This window comes from Astyanax mexicanus, chromosome 5 (assembly GCF_023375975.1).
Source record: "Astyanax mexicanus isolate ESR-SI-001 chromosome 5, AstMex3_surface, whole genome shotgun sequence".
NCBI classification, from domain to species: Eukaryota; Metazoa; Chordata; class Actinopteri; order Characiformes; family Acestrorhamphidae; genus Astyanax; species Astyanax mexicanus.
The window spans coordinates 31,851,683-31,872,545 of NC_064412.1; the positions used below are offsets into that span (position 1 = coordinate 31,851,683).

A 20,863-nucleotide genomic window follows, 5' to 3' on the forward strand; every position below is an offset into this window, starting at 1 on the left:
CACCTACACCTGTAGCCTGTATATTGGACAAGGCATTTTAATTCACTGACATCATGATAATAAAATAGCCAAGCATTCATACCCTTTTAAATTCAACACACTTGTAATTAAGTATAGTTTGGGATAGGGTGTGTCATATCATGTCATACACAATATTGCCCACATTTTTAAATATCATGATCTATGTTATACCCTGAAATATCGTGCCATATCACCCACACTAATTATCACATCAGGGTAATACTTTTTGCTGTTTTTAGTGAAAGAAAAATTCACACTGTTCTTATTTCCTATTATATATCTATTAGAGACAGATTATATCTGTCCAGTATCATTTATTTTACTTTTATCCTGGATATATGAAGATATTTGGAGTGCATTATTAGCATCCTGACATTCTGGTTCTGTTACAAATCTGATAAAATTCTTGTATTTTATATCTCAGTTAGAGGTGTGCCATATCAAATTGTATTCAATAATAAAATGTATTATTCATTTTGTTACAGTAGTGTATTCTTTAAATATATTTTTTTTAATTCAGTGTTTTTTCATATTGCCAAGAGTATTGTTAATATAAAATACCATGTGTGAAAATACCATGAAATATTGTGATATTATTTTAGCGCCATATCGCGCACCCCTAGTTTGGGAAATAAATACTTTTTTCTTCACCTAGTGCAGTCCATACTGTGTGTATGCGGTCACAGGTATTGAAGGATTGGTCATTGCATGACTGGCTAAAATACAGTTTACTGTTATATATGTGAACACAATAGACAATATCACAATTATCAAAACTTGTGTACGATAAGTCAATGATCTAATTATCATGACAGGCATTATGACACTATTTATTATTTTTCTTATTTCTTATCATATAAGTATTAAAGACTGAATATTTTGTGTATAAATAATATATTTTATTTTTTAGGTATATTATTGGTATATATTTCTGTAGAGCAGCCTGAGTCTCACCGCATGCATTTCAATAAACAAATGTCCTGACATGTTGTGCAAATGACAACGAAACAGTGAAAAGGTTTAAAGGAAACTCCAATCCTGTTGGTGCCAGATATTACAGGACATCTTCAGAGGTCATGTGGAGTCCATGCGTCAGTGATATACAGCTGATTTGTTGCATGGGGGATTTAATATTATACGTTTTTTAATGTTTTTAATGTTATGGCTGATTGCTGTATATTAACACTTGTTTTTTGGTCATAGATAGTTGAGGTGAGAGTAACTTGGGATAATTTATTTCAAACAAAGATATCTGGTGTAACTATACTGACATCTAGGCCTATTGTGCCATCTAGTGGAGGGATTGTGTTTGGCATTGCACAGTCAGTTAAGGCACCAAAATCCACGATAATCTAACAACCGCATTTTACGGAAGCCTTCATATAAAGCAAAATTAGATTTTATTGTTCTGTGTGAGCCCATGTTCCTGGTGAAATATGCATATTAGTTTTGCATTATCATGCACGCACACATCAGTCTGCGCGCGCCTAGTAATGCGTTTGTGTTGTGAACTGCACGCAGGGAGCAGGGAGGGTGGGAAGCCTACTTTTAAAATGACGTAATGTATTTGCGAATTTAACAATTACGTAATGCATTTGCACATTAAACATCTTCACACGCTACAGGTTACTGCGTGAGTGATACATAGATCAGTGCAGCAGAAAGCTCGTGCACTGACTGCTAAACACGCTTGCAGTCACTCGATGTGCCAGTATTTCCAGAAGGTCGCGAGGCTGAACTATTATGTTCTTAGTTGCTTTTAATTGTAACTCTGACAGAAGGAAGAAAGGAGCTGATTGTTTGTTCTGTCAGCTTTGTGTTAAGCCACCGTCGAATCCTACATTCAACCCTGGGCTGCAGATGATTGGCATATGATGACAGGAAGGCAGAAAAGCTGCAGGGTGAAAAGACACAGTTCTGTGTAACGAGTGTGTAAGAGGGGGGAGTGTGCGGGGGTGGGGGGGTGGGGGGGTGTTGTTCTTGTGAGGTTTGTTGTGGCAATAGGAAGCTTGCTCTATTCAATTCGGAATCGATTCGAAAGAACCTTTTACATGACTGAACGATTCCTTTTAGTTTAGTATCACAAAGAAGATATTCGCACCTTCAACCACCCACTTTCCCAGTTTTGTGATACATAAGAAAGTAGTTAAATAAGTCACATCTCTATTAATAAAATATGATTTATTATTATTTATTATTCTATTATTGTTTTTTTTGTTTTTTCTAATGTTGCTTCTTTTTATACTTTTGTTTTAAATGTTCTTTTTTTGTTATTTCAGTTCAAAGTTAGTGTTCACATATATTTTAATAATTTTACAGTTTATTTTCTTATTCCGAAATGTATTTATGTAATTTGGATTGCTTGACTGATTCATTTATCTATCTATATATTTTAACTCTTACTAATTAAGCCTTAAATTGTTATTTTTTACTCTTCCAGTCTTGTTTTTTTGTGCTTGCTTTTGTTAAATTAATATATATATATTCTCTTTAATCCTTGTTTACCGTGAATACAATGTACTTTCAATGAAAAATAAGAGTTGGTTGGGTTATATAAATAAAACATGTATATATTTTAAAGATATCACTATGTCATGTATTACGCTATTATTTCATTTATTCAGTACTTTTGGTGTTACTTTTTCTTTTGACACTACTGTAGTCACGGTTATTGCAATGTTTGACCATTTATGTTCTCGATAGCTACAGTATATTGCCTATTTGAATCCGAGTCTGAATCTAGTATTTGCGAATCGACTCATCTGACTCGGTTCATGGAGAACAATTCGTTCCTGAATCGACCGTCGCTAGTCGGTCGCAGTGCTTAGTCATGGTGACTTACTGCTTCGCGCTCTCTCTCTGTCCCCCCCCCTCTCCTCTCATCTGGCCTTTAGTCAGCACTGACAGACTTCATCCTCACAAGACGCGTGAGTAGCAACCTTAAAACCTTTGCACTGCAAAAAACGAGTCGTTGTGTTTCGTTAGAGCTGCACTTTTCTGTGCATTTTCTTTGTTTATCATCGTGTTGCACGCTGAGTCGGTGGGAAGTGATTCATCTGCCCGTGCTTCACCAGAGTGCACTGCTGAGGAGTGTTTTCGAGCTTTGCCAGGATACATAAGTCTGTCTGTCTGGAACAGCACAGACCGCTAGGTAACATAGGTTAGTTTTTAGGTGTAGGGTCGCAGTCTTAGAAATCCCACTGTTTATCTAAAGCATTTGGGGCTGTGATTCATGCAGAGATCTTTAACACTGAAAATCATGGACTCATGGATCATGAAGAAATCCACTACCCATACAGTAGCTCTACTCGTTTAAAAGATGGTGCAGGTTTTATATAAGGAGTGTTTATATAAGGATTAAGCCTAAAAGATTAGATAACAATAAAATAAAAGTAAACAATAAATGCAGTGTTAAATTATTTTTCTTTACAATAATATATGGCTGTAGTGAAAGGTATTAAAGACCCACAATAATCCAGTCGGGGTTCATGGGGTTAATAAAGTGAAACACGATCGCCTACTTTCCTTATCCAGCTGACGGCATGCCTTAACTCTCTGTATTCTCTTTTAAGATGTAAAATTAAGATAAGCTATGTAGGTTAGACTGTTTTACCGAAAATTCCGCTAGCTGTGCCAGTGTTTACCTGATTAAATTAAACAAACCCTTCGCCGGTAATTGTTTTGAATAAGGTGCGCGTTGTTTGGTAAAATAACCTAGCGTTAGGTAACCTAGTTAGCTCCTAAAAGGAGCTGCTGTGGCTAGTTTAATTATTAAAGCGAGAGAAAGTTTTACACGATATACCTGTAATGTTATCCACCCTTTAGAAACGCTTCTTTAAAAGCTCTGCGGACTGAAAAGTTCAAACCTGAACGGACGAGGCTGGAGAACGGCGAAGTTTCCTGAGGTTGGTTGGCTCATTATGACCCACTCTTCAGTAGAATCGCTTCCCGCCTTGGCAGCACTGTCCCCCGCAGGGGCTCGAACTCAAGCCCGGGGATTCGCGGCCTGTGGTTTGGTTTTTGTTTAGTTTTATTTTTTACTCTCCACGCTGATATTTATTGCTTTTTAAAGTGTCGTTACAAACAGGCAAGCGACCATTGATATGTAGAGTCGACATTGGCTAAAACATTTTTTTTTACTTGTGGTGTGTTAAAATTACAACTTAAAATCGACTATTTCGCTCTCTCTGACCAATTGTAACATTTCATCAGTTTACACTAATGCTAACAAAATGTCAACAACAAATGCTTTTGTTGTATTAAGCTGTGTAGTGCAGAGAAAGACACCTGTGGAGTAAAAGTTTGTAGTTGTTTGGACGTCAGCGAGATAATTTGACGTAAAGAAAAATGTAGTCACGATGACGAGGGGGGAGTCGGACCTGATTGAAACCAACCAGTGTGTGTGCGCGTCACTGGTCTTAAATAACAGTGTTGTTCAGCTCACTACCACAACACCACATCCAGCAGCAGACTGGTTGGCTTGTTTGTGACTTGGCATATCCATGGATACTGATAAGTAACTACCGGACCTTTGGACTATTTTTTTTTAGCTCTGAACTCTCAGCATATACTGTTATATGTGTTTCTGTTGCAATATTTTGTGTGTTTTATTTTAGTTTTATCAGCATGATTAAAGTTAGTTTATGCTGTCTGATTGCAGTGTGCTGACTGTGTGTCATTTAAGCAACAGGAATGTACTTGTTGTGTCAGGACAGAATGTCCGTGATTTCACCCTGTTGATCTTTGTCGTAAATCTCTCTCGCTCACTCTCTCACTTCTTTTTTTTTGCAGGTCTTTGAGCGACCGGCAGACGAAAACAGATTCCAGGGCACAGAACTTTTAAGACCTTCAGTCCTGGCGGGATCAGCTGTGTAAAGCTGTGCTGTTTTCCTGGAGAAGATTGTCTGTACAGGCTAAATAACCTCTAGCACCTTTCACACGCCTTCTGACCTGAATGTCTGTAATCTTTCAGGCTGTCGGCTAGACTTCGAGTTTACAAACGGAGGTGAAACGGTGACTTTTAACCTAGAAAACCTTATGCTACAACGAGAGGAAATTATTTTTTTTTCCAAGTCAAGGAGTTCTTATACTTTCATTGAAAAACTCCTTTTAGGGCACTTTAGGAGCAGACTCTCTTTTTGTCTGTTTTATGACCTTAGTTTTTTTGCTTTTTTCCTTTTTTCCTTTTGCCTTTGGGTGTTTTCTGGTGTTCTGCACCAGTAGAACAGTTTGTACTGGCAACCTAAATGTGCTTGGGGCACTACAAACTGGCTTGCTTAATTTTAAAGCCAGTTCACCTAAGGCTGTAGGAGACAGTTCAAGATTTTTCCTGCTTAATAATCCTTACATAACAGCAGGATGTTTATGTTTCGAAGTAGAATGTGAAAAGTTCACCTAGGCTTTCTAATAAAGATGCATCTCGTGTTTCTTTGAGATCATAAAAGGACAGTGAATTACATGTTGATATGGAGTCTACCCGTGGACTTCAAGCTTGCAACAGGTAGTGCTTTTAGCACACTGTCAATCACTGGAAAAATTGTTTGTAGGAATTAGTCACAAGGAAGAAGGCAGCTCTTCTCCCCAAGGACCTGACGTTTGTCACCTAGCACAGCTAATTCAATGCTGCCTCTGTCATTTCCAATGCTAAGATAACTTGGCTGGGACTTGAAAGGTTGTGGGGGTTAAAGGAAAAAAAGGATACCTCCATCCTTTGTTCATCTGCACACTCTTCCCTGTCTGGCCATTGAGCTGGCGAGCAAAGATGCGAACGCTGGGCGGCAGTCGCCGGTGAGGATGTACGCGGCGTCAGGAATGACTGAGTGCAAGGCGGAGGTGACACCGTCTACAAGCAATGGCCATCGCATCTTCAGCTACACGTTGGAGAGCCACACCGGCGCCGCCTTTGCCATCATGAACGAGTTGCGGCTTGAGAGGCAGCTGTGTGATGTCACTCTGCGTGTGAAGTATAATGACCTGGAGGCTGTGGACTTTGTGGCACACAAGGTGGTGCTGGCGTCCTCCTCACCTGTCTTTCGAGCCATGTTCACCAACGGCCTGAAAGAGTGCGGAATGGAGGTGGTGCCCATCGAGGGGATCCACCCGCGGGTGAGTGGATCAACATTGGGAAGGTGAAAAGGGAAATGGTTAGCTATTGATGGACATTTATGACCTGAAATTTCAAACTCTTCAGGTGTTTTTAATCATAGAAAGACATTCAAATTCAATAAAATTGTATTTGACACCAAGTAGAAATATACAGTACTGTGCAAAAGATTAAGACACCTGTGAAAATGTAAAAGAACAATATGTTTACTGTTGTGGATGTGATTTTACTTCACATGGTTTAATAAAACATCTCCAAAGCTCAATTCCAGATCAATTCCACTCTGGGTGCTGGCTAAGGCCTCCCAGAAAAAATCTGGAACCAAGCTTTGTTCTGGACGAAATCCAGACAAAAAAATCTAAAGTGTGGAACCAAACTAGCTCAGAAGATCTCACCTACATTCTGTAGCATGAAGCACAGCACTTGTGTAAACCATTGAGTCTAGTTTGTCTGTAAAACTACTGCACATTTACAAATCTAGAAAAATCAAGCGGGGGAAAAAAAAATGAAGGCATTGAAATTGACAATCTTTTTCACATTAAAATATGCCTGGTAAAATATAATACACTGTGGAGGTGTATTGTGATTTAGGAACCCAGATTTCAGTAATCTAGGGAATGTCATGTGTTCTTCCAATAATTATGACATTAGCTTTATGGAAGCTAAAAAAAAAAGCTTCTGACCTTCGATTGAACCAGTGTACTTTTCCAGCAGTTATTGCTCTGAAGGTAAAATAATTTCAAGGAGGTGTCTTATAAATGCTATGGTCCTTTTTTTTTCTTATTCCACTTATTATGCCTGGGGTTTTCCAAGCAAGAGCAAGAGTGCTGAGGTGTAATCTTTTTACTGCTTTTTTTATTACAGGTATAAAACACTAAGATGCATTGCAGGGTAGCTGCTGGTGATTTAGAAATCATAATGTCAACAGTTAATCTCTTGTCATGCTTGTGCACAAGTTTTGGTTTCTTCAGCCCGGTTGCTAAAGGTCTTTTCTGATTGCTCTCTTCTGTCCACCAGGTCATGGGTCGCCTGATAGAGTTTGCGTACACAGCAAGCATCTCCGTTGGGGAGAAGTGTGTGATCCATGTGATGAATGGTGCTGTGATGTATCAGATTGACAGCGTGGTGAAGGCATGCTGTGACTTTCTGGTGCAGCAGTTGGACCCCAGCAATGCCATCGGCATCGCCAACTTTGCCGAGCAGATCGGCTGCACTGAGCTTCACCAGAAGGCCCGCGAGTACATATACATGAACTTCAGTCAGGTTAGATGCCCACAGGTTTCATTCATTACTAAAGGCTTTACACGGCGATTGCTAAAACTAAATCTACCAATTGAAATGTTTAAAGTTTGCAACATTAACCATTTGTAATGTTCCATATAACAGTAATTGTAACACAAACCTAATCATTTATTTAATGTCTATTTAAATAAAAAATAGGAGTCGAGACAGTATTCCTCGTCTGTGTTTGAGGAAGTTTGTAAAATTTAATATACTCTAATGATATTTTTGTATTTATGCATTCGATTTTCTGAAGATGTGACCCCTTCTTTTAAAATTTACCATACACTTTCAATATTAGGTGTATAACAGTTGTTCATACACAGTATCTCCACATGTAAGTGGACACATTTCTTATGAATGTGTTAAGCTACTTGGTGGTAAGTTGTACTGACACAAATGTGCAAACGCACACACACAGCTTGCTTAATACCTTTAGAGCACTGGAAACCTTCTGCAACATTTAGTTCGCATAAATAAATCTATGTTAAAACATTTAGTCACTGTTTTTTATAAAATTTTAAAAATATAACCATCTGATTTGAAAATCAACTGGCTATTATCACGTGTGTTATAGTGTATATATATATATATATATATATATATATATATATATATATATATATATATATATATATATATATGTATATGTTCAAATGTTTGTGGACACCCTTTAGTTGAATATAATTTTAAACATTGGATTCAGACATTTGGTCCATAATGCCATCATAATACATTAATAGGATTAGAAAGGAAATCAGTTTATCTACAGTAAAGAGGATTTTTAAATATTACATTTCCTTCTAATGAAAACTACAACCTTCCTGGTATGACTCTGCCTGAGCTGGCAGATTTTATAATTTCTAAGAAAGCTGTGAGTATAGTTGAGAAGTATGTAGGTGTAAAAAAAAAAAAAAAAAAGGTGTACCTGTTTAGCTGCTTTGTTGAACATGTGCCAGTAAAGCCATGTGTGCACCTGAGAAAAGAAGGTGTTTTCCAGAGTGGCACTGATACTCCTAGTAGTACAAGTTACGTATCCAATGTACACAGTGGTTGGCCCAAAGCCTCCGTCACACCCATCTAAAATTCTTTAACAAAACCTAAATACTGGGTTAGTGTGCCAGAACGCTGTCATTGTTGAAATCTTCATACAGGTTCTACTCAGTCCTTTATGTAAGTGTTAGATTTTCGTGTTTGTTTAACAGTGTCTGATCCATTGGCTTAATGCAGCTCTGGCAAGTTCAAATATAAAGAGGAATGTCTCGACATGATCTAATGGACTGAAGTTGATCAAGACATACTAGGATTATCATTGTATATGTTGTTTTCTTTTTATTTATATATATATGGTAAATGCTAGAACAGATAATAAATCACTTAACTGTAATTGTTGTATCTGCGACACCAGTGTTTGTTTGACTGTGGTAAAGCTCTAGCCCCTCTGTCAAAACACAGATAAGACTGCTGATATTACTGTCCGAATCATCAGAACCCTTCCACAGCATATAATTTTACACTGGACATAGGCCACATGGGTCACAAGGCTGAAACAATTTCTGTTTGTCATGCATGAAAAAGCAAGTTTTGATAGGTATTGACTAGCTGTTTTGTTTAAATGGGTGACAGATAACTTACTGTTGTGAAATTTATGTAAATTCATGCATCACCCTCCAAAGTAGCTGTTTATAGCTATGTTTGTTGGCATAGAATGTAACCTTAGCTGATTTTCTTTTTCTTTTTTTACTGTTTTTGCCAAGAAACAGTTATAAACGGGTTATTTTATAAACAGTAATATACTGGCTATTACTTTGCTCTTTTGATTGTTGGATCTCAATTCATTATCTGCAGATTATGATGATTGTCTGCAATAAGGAGCAAACGTGAGACATCTATAAATGCAAAAAGAAAAAAAAATGAAAAACCAAATACATTGTTAAGCAAAAATAAATAGTTTTAAAGTTTAGCTCATTGGTTAATTTGTTATATTTTGAGATGCCGCCTTCTGGTTTAAATTTCAGTTTTCATTTTTAACATGCATGAATATAAATGTTGGTTTACACATGCTGTCCACTTCTTTTTAATTTTAAATGTACTTTTGTTTATTCATACATATATATATATATATATATATATATATATATATATATATATATATATATATATATATATATATATATATATATATATATTAATGAGTTAAAATTTGCCTTGTTTTTTTAACTCCTCTTTCTCTTTCTTCTTCTCCTTCTGTTTTATACCTAAAGGTGGCAACGCAGGAAGAGTTCTTTAACCTGTCTCACTGTCAGTTGGTGACGCTGATCAGCCGCGACGAGCTGAATGTTCGCTGTGAGTCTGAAGTATTCCACGCATGTGTGGCGTGGGTTCAGTATGACCGTGAGAACCGCCGGCCGTATGTTCAGGCTCTGCTGCAGGCTGTGCGCTGCCATTCGCTTACGCCAAACTTCCTGCAGCGGCAGCTGGAGCATTTCGAGTGGGACGCGCAGAGTAAAGATTACCTGTCCCAGATCTTCCAGGACCTCACCCTCCACAAGCCCACCAAGGTTATTTCCTGCCGCACTCCCAAAGTGCCCCAGCTGATCTACACAGCGGGAGGCTACTTCCGCCAGTCACTTTGCTACCTGGAAGCCTTTAACCCTATCTCGGGTGCATGGCTGCGGCTAGCCGACCTGCAGGTGCCCCGCAGCGGGCTGGCGTCCTGCGTTATCAGCGGACTCTTTTACGCCGTGGGTGGCCGAAACAACGCCCCAGATGGCAACATGGACTCCAACACGCTGGACTGCTACAACCCCATGAATAACTGCTGGCTCCCCTGCGCACCCATGAGTGTGCCCCGGAACCGGATTGGGGTTGGGGTGATCGATGGGATGATCTATGCAGTGGGGGGATCCCATGGCTGCATCCACCATAACAGTGTAGAGAGGTAAGGATAAATGAATGCTTCACTGGTTTTTGCCTTTTCAGGGTTTCACAACCAAACTATCAAAAAAAAATTTCACACTCCAAATGAACTGAACTATGGTTTAGTTTGATCTTGACTAAAACCACCTTGACTGAAGGCAGGTCAGAGTATGTTCTTTTAATCACATTTCTCATCTACTGTTTTTGTTTTGTTTGGATGTTCCTGAATTGCAAAAAAAAGTCCTGACCAAACCAATTAGGTGTGAAAGCACCTTTATTTATCAACTGATTATTACTGATTATTACTGAGAATTACCACATTATATATTATCTAGGGCTGGCCAATATTGTAAAATATTGTATCACAATATATAAACATTTTCACACTACACATTATTTATGATGATTCATGCGATCTTAGTCAAAATGCATCAGTAGTGATCTTAGAAAACACTATGCAGGCCCTGTCCCATTCATTCTAATAAAAAGGATCGATTATGCTCTCTGTAATTAAATGTGCAACTGGGTCAGTGTTCTTTAAGCAACCCTGCATTTATCAGATCTCTTAATAACTTTACAATATGCTTAATAACTTTACACTACATCTTAACATTTCTGTAGCTGTAGCACCACTTAAACCATCATAATTTGACTTCACACAAAACTAGGGTTATAATAATGCATGAATGTGACTGTGCATCATAAAGAAAAGACATTCGGTTGCTCATGACTGTGGTTCTCAAGCTGAAGCTGAAAAAAAACCTGAGTGGTGACATTTCTGTATGAACATTCAGGCTTTCCAGAAACAGCGGTGTTTGAGCTTTTGCAAGTCATCGTTGAATAACCCCTAAATTCCCGTCAGCTTCACTGCAAATTAACTGAACTATGGACTAGGGATGCACTGATGTGGAAATTCTGGGTCGATGCCAATATCTGATATTATACGTGAACATATCTGCTGATATTCAATTCAATTCAATTCAGTTTTATTTATGTAGCCCATTTTCAACAAAAGTTGTCACAAAGCAGCTTTACAGAGAAAAATAGGTCCATGCCTCTTATATGATATGATATACGCATTTATATATAACTTGCAGAGAGACACCCTGGTATAACTTATAATTATATTTTAAAATGTCATTTCACTAAAAACCCTTTAGTACTTGCTCTTCTTGAAATACAGTAGGTCATTTCAAATTGCATATGCATGCTGCCTGTGAAACAGGAGCACCGGAGCACTTTTTACATAAAAACGGCTCACAGAATTAATTAACAAAAAGTTAAGTTAAACCTTTTATAACTAATAAAAAATGAATGCTGTCAAGCCATTTACAATGTATTAATCACATTTATTTACATTCATCATCACAAAAGTATTTTAAACTGTACAATTCAGTTAAATTTTAGGAAAGGAGCAAATGAATGAATTAATAATTGGCTCCCTGTAACAAACATCAGTCAGTAACCGGTTATTATAGCTGCACCTATATTCACATAACAACTACAAAACAATTATAGAAAAGGTTATTTTCAGGAGATTCCTGTCTACTCAAATATGTTTTAAAGGTCTCATTTCATTGTGTTTTTTTTTTTTCCCATTTTAAAATGTCTAGTTGTGGTCTCTAGTATGAATGAATGCCATGTGAGAGATTTTTTGTGAACAAAGTGCTCAGGTGTTTCTGTTTAGCCCTCCTTTACGTCACTGAATTAGTGGTCTCTGAAGAAAGACAGGATTTCGGCTCTTGCTCATGAAAATTCACACATGCAAACGCAGCGCCGAAAAAATGTAATCTTTGTGCATTGTGGTTATAGTTGACTTGAGAGTTTAGCTATTTACCTCAACACACCAGATTGCAGCTAGTGGCTCAATGCAAGCTAACAGCTGAATTCAGTGGTAGTATTAGTCTATGTGTGAGCCCCAAACTGTTTTTAAACAGTTATATAAACATTTTATTAATAGCTAATTTTTAATAACAATGTGATGTTACTGTGCTGGTTAGATATGGTAAATGTTTAATATGATAAGTATGATATCTGTGAATTAATCAGGTCTTCAGTTACAAAGGCCAGAACACTTTATTATTATTCACACTTAACAGTGTATTAAGTATTCTGTGTCCACTATGAAGTATTCAATATCTATCATATAGTACGTCCTATCTGTTGTGATCTGAGATGAAGCATTCAATATATGCTGTAAAGTATTCAGTATCTGATGTGAAGTATTTCATAACTGTTGTGAAGTATTCAGAAAATACATGAATTATTCAGCATTCACTATGATTTTTTTTCTGCATCTGTTATGAATTATTTAGTTATGAATTATTCATCCACATTCAGGGTAAGCGTTGTGGTAAAGCTTATTTAAAGATGTGTTTGGTATTTGTTTAAAAATTTGTTTTTTTTTTTGTTTGTTTGTTTGTTGCTAAATCATTTTATTGTAACTATAATATATAAGACTATAATATATAAGACTTCCACGGTTGGAATTAAGAGACATCAGTGTATGTTACCAAAATCCATCGCTCCCTCTTTCACCTGCTCTTTCTCTCTATTAGTTGTAATGATATTTAATATGACGATAAAAGAAGAGGAAGTGTGTTTTGATCACTGCTGTCAGCTCTCAGATATTAACATAGAACAAAGCTGAATCCAGAGGAAGAAGGAACAGAACGCATTCTATTATTAGCAATTTACCTTCTCTCTGCCACCCCCACACCTTTCCACAGAAGCTCAAAGAATTAGTTATTTTAGTGTAGTTCCTTATATTTCTAGAAGCTTGAAAGAATCCTTTGTTTCTGCATTTCCTAATTTTTCTAACTGTAATCAGAAACGAACTGTTTGGCAGTTGGCACAGCCAGCCGTTCTGTGTCATTAATCATCAACAGACGTGGATAAAAATAAAATCTACAAAGAAAGAACGCCCACCAGGGACTTTTGGTTAATAGAAAGAAACAGTGTAGAAACAATGATGCCCATATAAGGAAAACATTCCACTGTTATGTGACCATTATACCAACTGGCTTTGTGAAACATCAAGGGCTTATTGCCATAAATTCAGAAAAACACAACTCTAAGTACACTTTAGCTTTGATAGCATCATATCTTGACTGACTTTGTTGTCTCTGTGCATTTCACTTATGCAGGTATGACCCAGAAAGAGACATATGGCAGCTTGTGGCTCCCATGTTGACGCGCCGGATCGGGGTTGGGGTGGCAGTCATCAATCGCCTCCTCTATGCAGTGGGCGGGTTTGACGGCACTCATCGGCTGAGCTCTGTGGAGTGCTACAATCCTGAGAAAGACGAGTGGAAAAGCACAGCATCAATGAACACTGTCCGCAGTGGAGCAGGTGAGAGGGTCAAGTGCTTGACTGAGGCTTGAGGTGCAACGGATGTACAAGCTGGATTCACAGAAGCTTTCTTACAAAAAAAAAATTAAACAGAATCTACAAGAAAGGTTGATCAAGATAAACAATAGGTTTATAAGAATGTTTTTTTAAATGCAGTTCTCCATAAATCTTAGGAAGTTCTCAGTTATTCTCATAAGGGCTCTCTCAAAAAGCCTACTGGTTTCTGAATAGATTTTAGTTTTTTTGGATATTTGTAACATAAACAATGCAACTTTCGTTTCCACTATTCAGATAAATCCATGCAATAAAGAGCAAAATTAAAGAGAAACCAAACTGAACTAATCGTTTAACTAGGCATAAAATATGCTTTTTGTAAGTGTACCAAGGATAACCTCTGTGCTTAAAGAACACTGACGTTTCATTAAAGAGAGTGTGTGAATCCTTTTTAATTGGAGTAAAAATCACTGTACTGAAACTGCATGAAACATTACTTGAATACCAGTTTTTAAAAATCTGCCCCTCCTAAAGCATTATTATTGTGTGTCATTTATTGCCATAAATATTGTGTAACATGAAAATCACCTAACTTCATTGGCAGCACATATTTCTGCAATTTAAGATCAACTTGGTGAATTATTTTTCATCATCACCCAATGGATAGTGCCATACCTAATTAAAGTTGTGAAACAAATGTCATGGAACATTAAATTAGTTTTTAAATAAAAATAATCCTTTAACTAAGTATTTCCTTATGTAGACATGAACTATACTTATATGGCAGATGATGTTATAGAAACTAGCCAGTAAGTAAAAATGAAGATGATCTCATAAATTCATACAACAGGTTCTTTCTCATAACTACAAAGTAATCCCATATATTTAATTTTAAAAAATGGTTAACATCCCAGTGTTATTATGAGGCATAAAAGCTGCTTGATTCGTAGATTTTAAGACTGGCTCAGAGGAAGAGATGCGATTATTAGGTTAATTAGAGATATTGAGAAACCATATCCAAACGGACCAAACAAATCCATACAAAAATGGAAGTTTGGATCAGTAGATGTTCTGGTCTGACAGCATCCTGACAACTAACTTGTTAGTTTTCTGTTGGCAAAGTAATAATTACGGGTCATATTGGAGCAGAGCATGCAGCATAACCTAACTATACAATACTGTCTGTGCGTTATAATGATCCTTGTTCGTTTTATTTTTCAAGGCTGTTTGAATCCTAGTTGAATCATTAACAACTTGTTTCAGCACTGTCATGATTCAAATGCAGCAAGTCCAATCCAGCAACCCTACCACCATAAACTAGATAATCCAAGTCACTGTTAGTCAGAGTAAACAAAGAGTTTAGTCACCCTCTTCTGATTTCCTTCTCAGCTGAAGTAAGATTTCCACACTCATAAGCGGTGACTCATTCACTCTGTGTGTGTGTGTATGTGTGTTTATTGTCCAGGTGTGTGTGCACTTGGTAACCATATCTTTGTGATGGGTGGCTATGACGGCACCAATCAGCTGAACACAGTGGAGCGCTACGATGTGGAGACGGACAGCTGGACCTTCATCTCGTCCATGAGACACCGTCGCAGTGCACTGGGTGTGACTACTCATCACAGCCGCATCTATGCTTTGGGTAGGGATCTTTAACCAGCCTGATGTTCTGCATTTTATTAGTCCTTAATTAATCCTTGCTGCGGGAGATCCACCCAGTTCTCACACTGTCTGTCAGGCTGGCATTTTGACTTCAAAGTTGTGCAAGAAATGCTTTCATTTTAAGGAGCTTAATAGAAAATTAAGTTGGTTTTTTCCCCCCTGCAGTTGAAAAGTTTCATTCTTTTTTCATTATTTGAAATGAGGACACCTGCACTGTCTTTTTACAAGATACAAAATTAGGTCCCGATGTCCCGATCACATTTTTTGCCCCCGAGTTCGAGTCATTTGGTTTTGAGTGTTCTGCCGATACCGAGTCCCAATCTGATATTTTGGCATTGCAGTAAAAAAAAAATGAAAGAGCAAGTCCAAGTTATTCTTTAAGTCTTTTTTTATTCATTATTATTAAAACAACAGTATCAACATTACAATACATTAAGAGCTTTTAGCACAGTGAAGCTGTGTTGACAGTTTAGAGGAAAAAGAAGCGTAAAGAAAGTATCAGATGGCTCCCTAGGTAGCTTGCTGGCTTATCCTTTGTGCTACTTGGCCATAAATCAGCGTTAATAAACAGCACGACAGTGCCAGTGACCAAGAACACACTCACAACTCACGGCATGAGAGAGTTGTTGCTGCCAGTTAAGCGCAGCATGAGCATTCTCAGTGCCTACCTAACTAAGTTAAGTAAAGCTAAGCTAAGTAAATAAAACTGTAATTAAAAAAAAATAATAATAATTTTAAAGTCAAACAAGCATTGAATGTTAATCTATACAGATTTCTCTCCTGAAAACTTTTTATTTAGGTAAGTAAAGCACTTCTGTTTATTTACAGCAAGCTTAGATTTCTAGCCGCGATTAATGCTAGTAAATGTTGTCCGACAGCGCTATACTGAGGAACCCTGAGTATTACGGTAAGCGAGGGCACTATTAGCTTGCAGTTCATTCTACTTAGATTGTTTTAACATGGTAAATGTGGCTAATGCTAATACTGCTTCAGCCTCAATGCTGGAGAACTAAACTGAAACTCCTGTATAACTCTGCACTTCAGCAGAGTGGCTTTTCTGGTACAATTGACTGGTACAACTGACTGGTACAATTCATACATAAGGCGCATTGGATTATAAGACACTGCCAATTTTGGGAAATTTTAAAATGTAAGATTTTTAAAATGTTACAATTTTAAAAGTGCGGAAAATACGTTAATCAAAAATATAAGTGTGTGTTTGTCTAAAGTGAATACATACAAGTTTTCTTTACTTGAAACCAGTCAGAAATGCATCTGTGATATTTTACCTTTCACCCATTTATGTATAGTATGATAACAAAAAAATGAGAACTATGAATCAACATGCATATCTGCATGTTCTTCTTAATAAATGTACTCCGGCTGATAGTTCACGCCCTCTAGTGGCGGGGGAATAACTGTGCTCAAGGAACTTAATGCAGTGGTTATTTATTTACCAGTATGAGGTTTCAGCTAATAGTAGCTTGAGCGGAGGCCAGAAAACACTCCCTCTTGATAGTACTAGCTGAAAGGGCTTGAACAGATGAGTCAGTCAGCAGAGAACTGGCAGGAGTGCTTGTTTACACTTGCGTAATGTTGTACACAGTCTACTTTTAGAATAGCGGTCAGACTCTCTTGGTTTCCAGGATGTTGACTGGTCACCTGTGTGCGTTAGCACAGACAAGCTAATCATGTTTACTTGGTCGTGTTTCTGTCTTCTGCAGGTGGATATGACGGTAACACTTTCTTGGACAGTGTGGAGTGCTATGACCCTGAAACGGACACCTGGACTGAGGTCACGAAGATGACCTCTGGGCGGAGTGGGGTCGGTGTGGCGGTCACAATGGAGCCGTGCCAAAAGGATTGTCAGAAACTCTAGTGCCTCCTGCCTCAGAGTTATTTCTTTCTGTTGTATGATTCTTTCTCTTGTTCCTTCCCTTTTCAGCCAGGCTTATGATCGCACATTAGCTCTGCTGCTGACTGTTCTGAACAGTTCAGTCATCAAAAGAGACCACATGCCTACCATCACAGGATCAGGAGCTCAGCTCGGCCACAAGGTTCATTTAAAGACTAGGAGAAACTTAAGATGCTCCGCTGGAATGGCAGGTCTTTAGAATTCTTCCATGCTAAAAATCCTATGAAGATCAGATCTGAGATGCAGGAAGGCCTGATTTTGTATCTGAGGGTACTTTAAGTCAGGCCACATTAGCCTAAATTGGCATGTTTGACCTGTTTAATTGTTTAGTAACCAGACCACAGACAATGGATTCAGTAATATGAGTCTGCCAGTGTCTTCAGTTGTATTGTTGACCTGTTTTCTGCAGTCCCTGACAAAAGTTCTGTCGCTTACCCATGTTGTGGAAACAAAAGCTTATAACCTGACTTTAAATTCATTCATTAGTTTTAGAAATGACTTATATGAAAGCTGAAACCCTCCCAAATGAGGTTTAATTAACGAAAATAAGTTTGCTTCACTGCAGAAATATTACTTTTGTCTTGCCAAAATCTGACCTTTCTGTCTTTATTAAATAATCAATATTTCTGCAGTGAAGCAAAATTATTTTCGTAAATTAAACCTCATTTGGGAGGGTTTTAGCTTTCATTTAATTCATTTCTAAAAACAATGGACGAATTTAAAGTCCGGTTATAAGCTATTGTTTCCACAACATGGATAAGCGACAGAACTTCTGTCAGGGACTGTACAAGAAAACCAAATCTGTGGTGGTTATGGTAGACCTGCCAGAGACTACCTCTCCTTTTTTGAAAGCTGTTTTTTTTCCTGCGAATGATTAAGTGCCATTATCATGCCTCACCGCCACGTCAGTATCCCACCCTCTGTGCTGCTCTAGTGGGCATGAAGGCTGACCTGATGCTGCACAGGGACATAAGAGTGCCAGGGTACCAAGGGCAGCTTGGGCTGGTATTGTTAAATGGGCTGGTTGAGTGGCTCTAAAACCCAGTCCTGGACAATGTGTTGGGTTTTTGTTTAGTTTTTTCCTTCAGTGTTTTTTGCTTCTCTGTACCACCTCATTGAACTCATCAGGAAATTACCAAGATCATCACAGAAGTTGTTTGGGGCGAATGGAGAACACAGTGTTGAGGGATAGCAAGACTGGGATTGAAAACTATTTTCTGTCTAAGGTACCGATATTCTCAACCCAGTTCTGTAGTGCCTCTGTTTAGTACATTTTGGTGGGGTTATTTTTCTGTGCTCTAGCCAACCAATTTCAACTCTTTGATGGCTTATTAATTAGCTGATTGGTTGGGTCAGGTGTGTCTGAGCTGCAAACACAGCTGAATGTGCTGGACCAGTGTTTGGGACCACTGCATGAACTTACCCATGGTTAGGATTGATTCTAGACCAGTGGTGAGATCTCAGTCCTCAGTCCAGTTCTTGGTTTTGTTCTAATAAACATACGTTTTAATTGGCTACCTCTGTTGATAAGATAATCAGTTATTTATGGTATTAGGTTATTATTAGCTTACTTAATGGCTTATCAAAGGTCTTTGATTCTCGGTCTTAAATTTAGTCCAGTTTCCAGTCCAGGACTATGGCCAAAAAGTGCCCCAGCTACCAGGAATTTTAATCAATTACACTAACTGTTCCCTTAACTTTTATATATAATAAAATCCAAGTCTGGGAACATGTTTTACATATTTAGTTCCTCAGAACCCATTAGAAGCATTTTCTTTAATATGCATGTTATTATAATAAAGGTCTTAATTCCATTTCTAGTGGTGGTTCACTTGGAGAACCCATGTGCTTCATATTTGTCTGTTGTCTACTCTAACTAGGGATTTGTATTGGCAAGAACTTTGCGATACAAAAAGATACACATCACAATACAGGGGTTAAGATTCAATATACAGCGCTGGAAAAAATTATGAGATCACTTAAGTTCCTGATTCAGTTTCTCTTATTTTGCTATTTATAGGTTTATGTTTGAGTAAAATGAACATTGCTGATTTATTCTATAAACTACGGACTACGTTTGTCCCAAATTCCAAATAAAAATATTGTCATTTAGAGCATTTATTTGCACAAAAAGAGAAATGGCTAAAATAACAAAAAAGATGCAGAGCTTTCAGGAATCAAATAATGCAAAGGGGTTCATATTCTTAAAGTTCAGAAATAATTATTTGGTGGAATAACCCTGTTTTTTAATCACAGGAATCAAACATAACTTATTTCATTATAATTAGAATTGTGTCTGAGGAACACTGGTCTAGACTTGAGCTGCCAATGCTATCTCATTTCAAAGTGTTTCTGAGTGTAAGGCCAAATCTGGACATAGTGGCACCATACCATAAACTCATACATGTATCCAAGTGCATAAAAGGGATAGGAAGTGTTTTTTTTTCCTCTCTGAAGGAACTGAACTCTTGTCAGTGGATGCTGAAAGCGGCATTACCCAAAATCTTTGCAGAATTCTCCAAACAGCTTTGACCAGTTAAAGCCAACTACAGAGACCCCTATCTTTCTTATTTGATAGACAGAAAGCCTGAATAAGAAATGTATTTGTAACAGCATTTTAAGCTACATTTTTCCAGGATTTTTTGTACATTGATACTCTTTGGAGACCTGTACAGAATTTGACTTATTTATTTTGGACGGACTGTTTTGTCTCTTCGTGCTTTGCATCGGAGTTCTCCGCTCTGGAAGAAGCAGAACTGTACCTGAGGCTGGTCGAGCATGCGCCTCCATTTGAAAAGTAAGGGCAATAGATGGCTGCTCCTTTTTCTAAATCTGGCTTTTTGTTTGAAAAGGGAAGCGTATTTCCTTTAACCATTTATTATTAACAGTGATTATTTAAAGACTGCTTTGTAAATTTTACAGCAACAAATGCATTGTACAACACATTGTATATTAAATGCTTGTTTATTGTAATGCGTCTGTGTTTCTCATGCTAGTGTTTTTTACAATTTTTTTGTATTTTTATAACTTGCAGAGAGCTGAGACATACATTTTACTTTTTAAATTAAGTTTAGTGCCTCAAAACTTGCCTGTCAGGTCAGAGGTGGATGATGACTATAATTGAATTTAAATGCCTTACAGTTTTATTAGATTTTTAAATGATCTCAGTTTTCCACAGGTATGTAGGTATTTGTGTTTAATTCCTAATAATATATGGTTTTACTTTCAATTTACTGTGTTGGTTCTGGTTAATCTTACTCACATCTTTTACATTGTATTATTTGACATCTGAAGGATCACAAAAACAAGGATATTTGGACCTAATAGACCCCAGTTCCTGCACTGACAGATGCTGACTAATGACTGCTATTCAGTTGGGTTTTTTGGTAGATATACAGTACAGGTAAAAAGTGTTTCACTCATTCAGTGTTTTTGTTTATCTTTTTTTTCTATATTGTAAGTTAAAACTGAAGTCATGCATACTATGAAGGAACACATAAGAAATCATGTAGTAAAAAAAAGCATGTAGGTGTCTCTTATCTGGATGATGTTAACTTGTGGTTTCTGAGGCTGGTAACTCTCATTAACTTATCCTGTGCAACTCTTGGTCTTCCGT

The 20,863-nt window shown here is 37.5% G+C and overlaps 1 protein-coding gene across 4 annotated transcripts; it reads left to right on the forward strand.

The window, feature by feature from the left end:
* Positions 1-2,814: 2,814 nt before the first annotated feature.
* keap1b (kelch-like ECH-associated protein 1b) lies at positions 2,815-20,220 on the forward strand. 4 transcript variants are annotated; one of them, XM_007231308.4, is made up of 7 exons: positions 2,815-2,948; positions 4,813-6,126; positions 7,142-7,387; positions 9,670-10,346; positions 13,471-13,676; positions 15,136-15,312; positions 17,057-20,220. In XM_007231308.4, the coding sequence occupies exons 2-7, from the start codon at positions 5,815-5,817 to the stop codon at positions 17,209-17,211; spliced, it is 1,773 nt and encodes a 590-aa protein (XP_007231370.1). In that variant the 5' UTR covers positions 2,815-2,948; positions 4,813-5,814; the 3' UTR covers positions 17,212-20,220. The 4 variants fall into 4 exon arrangements, with proteins under 4 accessions (XP_007231370.1, XP_049335308.1, XP_007231372.1 ...); XM_049479351.1 differs by lacking the exon at positions 2,815-2,948 and adding an exon at positions 2,957-3,172; XM_007231310.4 differs by lacking the exon at positions 2,815-2,948 and adding an exon at positions 3,445-3,926.
* Positions 20,221-20,863: the final 643 nt, after the last annotated feature.